The following is a 9,744-nucleotide window of genomic DNA, read 5'->3' as shown; positions in this document are numbered from 1 at the left end:
GGTACAGCATCACATGACTCCTGTTTCTTCTGCCACTCAGTGGAACAACAGCGTCTTTTACTCCCTTTTCTGGCACTGCCCCATCCATCACCGCCACCGATTCTGTCCCTCTCTTCTCCTTTCCCCACAGCGCTCAGTGAGCGTCGACGAGAGACAAACGAAAATAAGGCAGACGTGAACATTTGCGTGACACATCGTCACGTTTGGGCATCGCAGCTGTCGCTCACGAAGACCGGGTGCAGCTCAAACAGCTTCTCCCTGTCATCCTCTGCGGCTGCTGCTGCGGCTGCTGACGGTCAGTGTAGTGGTTTTGCTGGTGTGAGTGCATGGGAGAGAGAGGCTAGGCCTTTGTGTGCCTTGTAGCCTTTTCTTCAGCTTCATCGGCTCCGTGATGATATCGACCACCTCAGTGTGGTATCCGGGTCGAGCAACGAACCTGGGTGGGGAAGTCAGAGCGGTTTGTCGCTGCTGATGCCGGCGGTCAGGTTCTGGATGGGGTTGTGTCGAAACGACCTGCGGCAGCGTACACGATTGTGCCATCTGTATGATGGGCCACTTGTGAGAGTGACTCGAACGTATCTCTCACCCAGTCTTCACTACCCACATTAGTGTGGGAAACCTGAGTGTCACCCTGTGAGGGGTGGGCCACATGGCGACCGGCGAAATGGAAGCTGCTGTATGGCGACCTGCTCAGCGGGCTGATGGTGGGTAGGGTTTGAGGCCAAATCCGTGCTCAGATGACTGAGTCGGCGCACTGCTGTACCGGCATGTCAACGACTGACTCGCGCGTCGCGATGAGGCATGTGACGGCCTGCGGGTGGGAGGCAGAGTGGCACTTGAATCATGGTTTATGGCAGAGAATGGACACGCCTTGCAACGGAAGAAGACATCTTATCGACTCCATTGCTCTGCGGGTGCGCGGCGCCATCTCCTCTTCTCCTTTTCCTCCCTCTCTGTTGTTCCACTTCCGCCTACGAAAAAAAAAGGAAAATAAACAGGCAGCACAAAGGGAGGAGGAGAGCGCCGATCCTTCAAGCTCAAGCATGGCGGTCAACGAAGCAGCGGTCCCGTTCATTCATGCGGCGCGCGACAACGGGCTGTTGCTCGGTGGCAGAGAGTTGCCAGCGATGATCGATCACACCAGTGAGCACAGCAAGACTTATCATGTGCACGGCTCCACCTTTGAGGTGGCACCTCACTTTGAGGTGCTGAACGGGATCGGATATGGCGCGTACGGCGTAGTGTGTGCTGCAGTGGACCTGCGCCTCGTCCCATCCAGTGTCTACTACAACGAGGCGATGCGCACCATCGAGGAAGAAGGTCGCATAGTCACGCGGCGAAGTCGCGGCCACGACGCGCCTGTGTACTTCCGCACGCGTGCTGTGCTGGACGAAGCCGGGCGAGGTGGACCAGTGCGAGTTCCGCACTTGTACTCGGAGCCGTTCAAGCGCCGTACGCTGGCGCGTGGGGAGGTGTCCCCGTTCGTCGCAATCAAGAAGATGACGAAGGTGTTCGATGATCTCGTGGATGGGCGCCGCATCTTGAGAGAGATCAAGTTGCTGAGGTACCTGCAAGGGCATCCGAACATTGTGCGGTTGATGGAGGTTGGACGTCCCCACGTCTCCACCGGTGCCTTGTCGTCCGCCGCATTCGATGATATCTATATAGTGACCGACCTCATGGACACAGACCTAGCGGCTCTGCTGAAGTCCTCGCAGGAGATCCAGATGGACCAGTTCCGCTTTATCGCCTATCAGCTTATCAAGGTGCTGGTGTACCTGCACAGCAGCGGCGTCATCCACCGTGACCTGAAGCCGGGTAACATCCTTCTTAACGGCAACTGCGACATGAAACTCTGCGACTTTGGCCTCTCCCGCGGCGGCGTTCCTGCTTGGCCGCATGAGAACACTCTCACGGCAGTCGCGACCGCAGCCAAGTCGAACGCCAACGAACTTGAGGATTGGGGTCTATTCTGCTGGTCATCTTCCGCAGTCCGTGGGGCATCATCCTCCCCTCACGCCGCCAGCCAACCCCCGCTCTACAGCCTCACCGACTACGTTGTCACGCGCTACTACCGAGCACCCGAGCTGCTCATCATGGGCCGCTACAACCACGCAATCGACATGTGGTCTGCCGGCTGCATCCTGGCCGAGATGGTGCTGCGCCGCCCATTGTTCGCCGGTGCCAACTACCTCTCCCAGCTGGCGTTGATTCTAGAGACGCCGGGGTTGCGTGGCGTCCCGCAGACGCCGGAGCAAGTTGCCGCGCTCTTCGAGGGTGGCGAAGAAGGCAAGCACTTTATCAATGACATCCTTTTTCACAAAACTGCACGAGGGCGGGAGTCGCTAATGCTGACCAACCAGGTCCACTCCCAGGCCCTCTTCCACAGTACCCTCTTCGCCTTCAATGTTGACATTCCTATGAGTCTCGGCATATTGATTGCCAATCTGCTCTCCTTCGATCCCCGCAAGCGACCCACCGCCGTGGAGGCGCTGCGCGATCCGTTTTTCCGGCCGCTGTATGACAACAGAGATGAAATTCTTCGCTGCCCTGCATCCGACCCAAGCGTTGCACGAGAGGAAATCGATGACATCGCCGCCTACCAGAAGGCACACCCGTGTGTCGTGGTGGATGAGAGCCCTGTGTTCACGTGGGAGTTCGACCACCGCATCACGAGTGCGCAGGCGTTGCGCAGCCTCTTCGAGGAGGAGTGCCAGATCTCGCGCGATGTGCAGCAGCAGATCGAAAAACAGAAGCGTCCGCGTGCTTCTACTGTAGTGTAGAAAGGTAGCGAAAGAACCACACTGGAGAGAGGCCCATTTTTCGGTGCGTCAAACGGCGGCAGGGGTGGTGATAGTGTTCATTGAATTATGGAGGTGCACGCAAGCTCCCCCCTCATATACCCACCTCCGCACACCTGCGCCTACCTAGCCGCTCGCCACCGCTGCGGTGTGCGTCGTGTAACCCGTTTCCTTGCATATATTTTTGCGAGCTGATCTTGCTTGCCCACTCTGCAGTACACTGGCTCCTTTACCACACACAAACACACAGGCATCTTCAAACAGACCATATGGCAGCGATACGCGGTGCGTTCTTTTTCCTCTCCCGTCGGACGAACTCGTGGTTTCAGCGTGACGGCCGGGCCTGCCGTAGACGCCTTCCGTGTCTCCTCTTCATCGTACAGCCACCGGCTCTGAGAAGAAGATCGGGGACTATGAAGGGGGAGTTGCGAGCTTGTGACAATGTCGCGTGTGCGGTAAAACTCTTGAACAGTGCATATCATAGCGCCGTCAGCAAGCGCTGCTAATCCCCATGATATTCGTGGCAGCGCATCCTCCTAGCGCCTTCTCTCTCCGTTCATGCGCCTTTCATCGAATTTGCTCTTCGGCGTCTCATCTCTCTCTTGGCACGCTCCTCGCCCGCGTGCGGACGTTCTCTCACCACCGCTTTACGCTCCCTGGCCCTTGTGCGCAGCCGCACAACAGGAAAAGAAAGCACCGAAGTGTTCGTGTGGGGGACGCATGTGCACACTGTGGAGGCAGCGGATCGAAGTCCTTTTCCCCTTCTCACCCTTGCTGCGCATCCCCGCGTTTGTGCCAGCGGGAGTGACGCAGCCGCAAACAGCCCGCGTTTGAATGTGTGTGTGCTTTTCTTTCGCGTATAGGGGAAACACGGTGTGAGGCCCGGCAGCACGCGACCGAGGCGCCGTTTCACGCTACATCTGCTCCCTCGCTCTTCCTGTGCTTGCGTTTTCTCCACACGTATTCGCACACACTCACACACACATACGTCACAGGTGCACACACATTCAGAGACAGCGAGACGGAGAGAGCCGTTGTCACGGCACTTGCGGTGGTCAGAGTCTTCGAATTGAGGAGAAAAACACCCTCATAAAAGGAGAACGCAAAGTGAGGCACTCTCTCATTATCTGTGCAGTCGTCCCACCAGAAACGAGCAGTGTAATCTTTCTTCCTCTGCAATTTTCAGACACAGCGCAATGTTGCGCCGAAACGCCAGTCTAGTTGGCCAGCCGCCGAAGCTAGTCACGACGGTACTCAGCTGTGTCGCGCTCGTCCGCCTGGCGTGCTACAATGCCACCTCCTCAGTGCCTCCAAGGTACGCGACTGCTGTCGGTGCAGCGGTGCCTGCACCCGCGCAGTCGGCGAGTGGCTCGCCTGCCGTGTCGGCGCCGCAGCCGCTGGCGATGAGGTCGTTCCCAGCGCGGCAGAACCCATTCGCGGCCACCCTGGTGGCAGATGACCCAAAGATGCTGCTGGCCAAGGCGCAGTACTGCATCTTCACCCTCGCCTACGACCCCGCGCAGAAGCTTTATGCTGTGTACTCCGCCACGACGAACGAGGTGGTCGTCATGCAGGAGGAACTCATATGGAAGGCCGCAATGTGGGTCGACGAGCGCATTGGTGACGACTACATTGCTGGGCTCTTATTTGGCAACGACGCCTCGAGCGATGTGAAATCCGCCGCGACGATGCTGAGCAACAAGGCGATGAAGAGGCTGGTGTTAGCGCCGGACACATGGGGCATCACGTTCCTCGCCTTCAAAGCACAGCAAGAGGTCGTGAAGGGCGTGGACATGCCTCTCGGTCTCGAGCACGCTGCATTTCTGCTGATGCAGCGGCAGTTCAACGGCACCACCGTCGACCCGCCGGTGTACGATGTGGGGGCCGGCGCGTACATGCCAAGCGACGTGCTGAAGTCGAACGGAGCAGCGCGCAGTGCCGTTATGGGCTGGGATGTGCTTCTCAACGTGCATCGCCGCTTTGGCACCCCTGGCAGTCGCAAGACGCTGAATCCGGTGGAGCAGATTGTGCGGCGGGTCGTCAAGGCCGTGAACGTCTTCGTGGTGGACATCAACGTGCGGGTCGGCAAGGGCACCATCACGGAGGGGTACACGATGATTGTCACCATCTTTGACTCACAGCGGCGCTCTCAGTCGGTGCACATGATCCGCAGCCTAGCAGAGGAAACGGTGAAGCTCAACGCGCTCACCACGCTCCTGTACGGCGAGGGCAGTTCATCCATTTCGCTGTTTGTGCCGACGGCCCGTACCAGGTCGTCGCAGCTTGTGGCGTTTGCGAGGACATGCCGCCCGAAGAGTCCGTTCTTCGTGGCGGAAGTTTCGAGCTTGGCGCCGTACTTTGGCGGGCACAACGTTGCGAAGGGCGTCAGCGAAGAGGAGGACCCGCGAGCGACGTGGAACCTCATCCGGCAAAACTGCTTCCCAGAGAATCACCTGCGTAAGGACGAGGAGAAGATGGATCGCTACCTTCACCGCGGCTTCACCGCGCTGGCTAACAAGCTCTTCTCGGAGCGCCTGCAGAAAGTCTCGCCAGCGATCATGAGCGCTGTGAACAGCATCCCTGCCCAGGAAGAGGCGGCGGCCGCCTTCAAGCGCCTGGAGGAGATGGCGGCAGAGGCGAAGAAGAACCCGGTGCCACAAATCACAACGGCCAGCTTCCTCAACAAGGTCAACATCAACGACGCGGAGGTCGTATTTGGGCTACAGCAGTGGCGTCGAAAAATCTACGAAGATCAAGGCCGTCTGGGGCGGGAGAAGAAAGCGCTGGGTGGCCTGCGCCGGTACCTCATCTTGGATCTGGAGACGACAACGATACGGCGCTACAAGCGCGTGGCAAACCCGTTCACCAAGGAGAACTACGTCGTCTTGTCCGGCGCTCGCGACTACAAGGGGAACGTATTCATGCCCAGGCGCTACTTTGACCGCAGCGTTGCCATGCGCTACGACGACCCGTCCGTGACAAGTCAAAACCACCTCGTCGAGAAGTCCTCCAAGGACTCGCTCTTTCTGCCGCCGCTGGACGAGTACGATGTCATTGTAGGCCACAACATCAAGTTCGATATGCTGCACATTTGGCGCGACGTCGAGTTTCGAAAGTTCCTGCGCCGTGGTGGCAAGATATGGGATACCATGTATGGCGAGTATCTCTTGACCGGGCAAGAGGTGAAGCTCGGGCACGGGGCGGGCCTGGAGGATGTGGCGAAGAGCTACGGCGGCCAAACGATGAAGCTGGATGCGGTGAAGCGGGCGTGGGCGGAGGGGAAGGAGACGTACGAGATTCCATACAGCACCCTCACCGAGTACCTCCACGGCGACCTCGAGAACACCGAGCTCATTTTCTGCAAACACATGGAGCGGGCCCTCGAGCAGCGGCAGGTCATCATCGGCTGTGCGCGGATGGAGGGGCTGCTGTGTACGACGGAGATGGAGTACAACGGACTCAAGACGAACGTCGACCTAGCGCAGCGGCAGAGCAATGAACTGATGACAAAGGTGTCGGAGCTGCGCCGACACCTGGAGGAGTCCATCCCGCAGGAGATCCCGCACGACTGTCGCAAATTCTTTAACTGGTCCTCCAATCAGCACCTCATCACGTTCTTCTTTGGCGGCAAGCTCACGCTGAGCACGAACGCGCGGGAGAGCAAGCCGCTCACGGGCGAACTATTTGCGCGCCACACCTTGTTCCTCCGCCCTGAGTGCTTCCCGCCGTCGGAGTACCCAAATGGCGTCTTTCTGCGGCCGCCGGTGCACGTCCTCGGCATTGGCGACTGTGCGATCATGGCGGGCATGCCGTCTGAGAAGGGTACACGCCTCTTCCGCGGGTACCTGGAGGCGTACATGCGGCAGGCGGGCTTCCGCAAGAGCTCATCGATTTTGGAGAGTTTGCGGCGAGATGCGACGACGGTGTCGCGACTGAATGCCGACAAGGGCGGCGAGACGTCGGCCCTTGCCAACCTGTTGCCGCGGCGCCATCTCTTCCTCTTCGCTGCGCTGACACCGAGCGGCACCGAGGGCATCGCCAAACTGTTCGTCAAGAACCCGATCAGCGGCGAATCCGTGACAATAACGGAGAGCGACAAGGCGGAGCAGCTGGAGCGGTTTGTAATCGCGCAAGTGGCAAAGCACACGGAGATGATCATGCCCACCGAGGACGACGCGTCGGTAAAGGATGCGGCATTCGCGGATGCGCACGTAACTATTCTAGCGCGCGACGCGGGATTCTCTTTTATGCACTATATCCGCAGCGATGCGGGGCTGACTCGGTACTTGGAGGCGCACGCGGGCTACCTTGACGCGGCGGACCCAAAGCTGCGCTACAACATCTCTCTTGCCGACACGGTCGCCATCTTAGCCTACTACAAGCACCAGTACGCGAGCAACCTGCACGCGACGCTAGGCGGCTCGAGGCGGAGAGGCAGCAGCAGCAGCAGTGGCGGCGGCGCCGCCGACTCGCTTGGACCGGTCATCCCGCCAAAGGCGCTGCCGAAGGTGGGGAAGCGCAACAAGATGGGCATCGCGGAGGCCTTCAAGAAGGCGCTGCTGCAGGAGTCATTGATGAAGCCGGAGGAGTGGTGCAACTACTACATCGATATCTTTCTCCATATCGCCAATGCGGCCCTGCAGCATGAGGCGCTCTCGACTGAGCCGTCCAAGACGCGCAAGGGAAAGAAGGACGCAGCGCGCACCGACGACGACCTGCCGGTGCTGCTGCGGCAGCGGCGCGCCTTTGTCGGCTACTACAACTCGCTGCCCGATGCCGAGCGAAAGCGGCTGGCACTCATGTGTCTGGTGGGCAAGACGACCTCCTCGGTGTACGACTGCTTCGCCATTCCGTGCGCCCACGATGACATCGTCAAGGTGAACATCAAAGGCCGGCTTGCGCAGTACATCCCAAATGAACTGGAGGCGGAGCAGGTGATGCGCCGCTTCCGCAGCTCGACGACGCGCCAGTTGCAGGTTGGGGAAGATACCCTTAGTTACTTCAAGTCCAACCACAACGACAGCACTGCCAGTGTTATCCTTGAGCTGCGCGCACTCGAGAAGCTGATTGGTACCTACTACGAGAGCACCGACGGCGGCACTGGAATGGTGTCGCTTGTGCACTCGATGGACAGCTGCATCCACCACGAGCTGATCCACAACAAGACGAACACTGGACGCCTGGCGAGTGCGAACCCGAACTGCCAGAACATTCCAAAGGAGGACAAGTCGAGCCTGCGCGATATGTTCATCAGCCGCTTCGGTGACAAGGGCATGTGCATCGAGGCGGACTATTCACAGCTGGAGGTCGTGGCACTCGCTGTGCTCGCATCCGACGAGCAGATGCTTGAAGACTTGCGGAACAATGTGGACTTCCACTGCAAACGTGTGACGATGATGCGGCCGGATCTTAAATACACCGATGTGCTGCAGCGCGCCAAAAAGAACAAGGAGCCGGAGTTTGTGAAGCTGCGGCAACAGGCGAAGATATTCTCCTTCCAGCGGCAATACGGTGCCGGCGTGCGGATGCTGAGTCAAAGCACTGGGCTTACCCAGGACCAGGTCCGCATGCTTATCGAGAAGGAGAATGAGACGTACCGTGGCGTTGAGGTGTTCAACAAGATGGTAACCTTATCGGCGAACAGCTACGACGCATCGCTGCAGAACGGCGTGCGAAACGTGCGCGGCCACCAGTTCTTCAAGGGCATGTTCCCCGTGTTGACGGGGAGCCGCTACGTCTTCACGGAGTCGGACGTTCCGGAGGGAATGCTGCGCGAGCGGGACGCGGTGCGCAAGTCGACGAACTTCTCCCCCACCCACCTCAAGAACTACCCCGTACAGGGCTTCGCTGGCGAGATTGTGCAGGTGATGCTCGGGGTGCTGTGGCGGCACTTCCTCGCCAACAACAATTACAACGGCCTTGCGGTGCTCACGAACACGGTGCACGACTGCGTGTGGGTGGACTGTCATGTTTCCGTGTACCGCCAGGTGGCAAAGGATGTGGAGCTCATCATGGACGGAGCGCGGACGGTACTCAACGCCTTGTACCCCGAAATGCAGGTGGCCGTGGATTTCCCGTGCGATGTGGTGGCTGGAGAGAGCATGGGGGCGCTGCGGCCCATCATGGAGGAAACAACGCTCTAGACACCCTTCCCATTCTCATTTGCGTGGGTACCGCTAGCTTGTGTTTTCCGTGCGCACGATGCCCCCTCCCCTCTCCCCCAATCGCCTTCATTCGAGGATGCCCGCTGCTTGTAGGTGGCGTTGCGGGTGGGGCTCCGTGTTGGTTGTGGCGCCAGGAGAGGCCAACGGAGAGGGTGGCAGCTGCGCTGGTGGTGCCGTTCGGTAGGGGAACCTCTCTACTCCATGTTGGTATATACACACAAAACGCCCTTACGAGTAGAGTCCGCGTTCCTGCGTTTAGACAGACTGTCATGTATCGGGTAGGGTACTTGAGCGTCGCATGCTCCTCTGTCTGTCTGCGTGTGTGTGCAGTGTGCATGAGGAGATGGACACGCCGAGGATGCGTTTGACGAGTAGCAGAGAAGAAAAAGAAATAAGGATGCTTCATAGATTGAATGTGCCATCGCAGACACACCTTATCTGCGTGTGTGCGCGCACGCGAGCACTTTGTTGAGTGATATGCACAATAAGCACACACACACACAAACACGTTCATCCCATAGACAGAAATGGGTGGGTGGGAAGCGGACGTTTGCTCAACCCCCGCCGCTCCTCCCTTCCTTCTTATCCTTGATGCTTTGCCGGCCTCTGCATCCTCATCTTCTGCAGAGGAGGGGAAGCGAAGTACGCCTCCTCAGTCCTCATGCTGCGCTTCCACACCTGGAAAGAGGGGAGGTTGTTGTCAAGCAGCGTGAGAACTGGGGTGTTCTGCAGAGGAGAGACCGCCGTCTGGCGAGCATCTCATTCTTTATCTCTTGCTA

General features: G+C 58.8%; 2 protein-coding genes across 2 annotated transcripts; both read left to right on the top strand.

Annotated features, from left to right (window-relative positions):
* Positions 1–1,043: 1,043 nt before the first annotated feature.
* On the top strand, positions 1,044–2,783 carry LMXM_13_1640 (putative mitogen-activated protein kinase 7; the record flags this gene model as incomplete). The annotated part of the gene is made up of 1 exon (XM_003873316.1): positions 1,044–2,783. The coding sequence occupies one exon, from the start codon at positions 1,044–1,046 to the stop codon at positions 2,781–2,783; it is 1,740 nt and encodes a 579-aa protein (XP_003873365.1).
* A 1,421-nt stretch (positions 2,784–4,204) lies between these two features.
* Positions 4,205–8,944, top strand: LMXM_13_1630 (mitochondrial DNA polymerase I protein D,putative; the record flags this gene model as incomplete). Its single annotated transcript, XM_003873315.1, has 1 exon — positions 4,205–8,944. One exon carries the CDS (start codon positions 4,205–4,207, stop codon positions 8,942–8,944), a length of 4,740 nt encoding a protein of 1,579 aa, XP_003873364.1.
* Positions 8,945–9,744: the final 800 nt, after the last annotated feature.

This window comes from Leishmania mexicana, chromosome 13, assembly GCF_000234665.1.
Source record: "Leishmania mexicana MHOM/GT/2001/U1103 complete genome, chromosome 13".
Taxonomy (NCBI): Eukaryota; Euglenozoa; class Kinetoplastea; order Trypanosomatida; family Trypanosomatidae; genus Leishmania; species Leishmania mexicana.
Note: the sequence above shows the minus strand (reverse complement) of the source record. Positions and strands in the feature narration are given on the sequence as shown.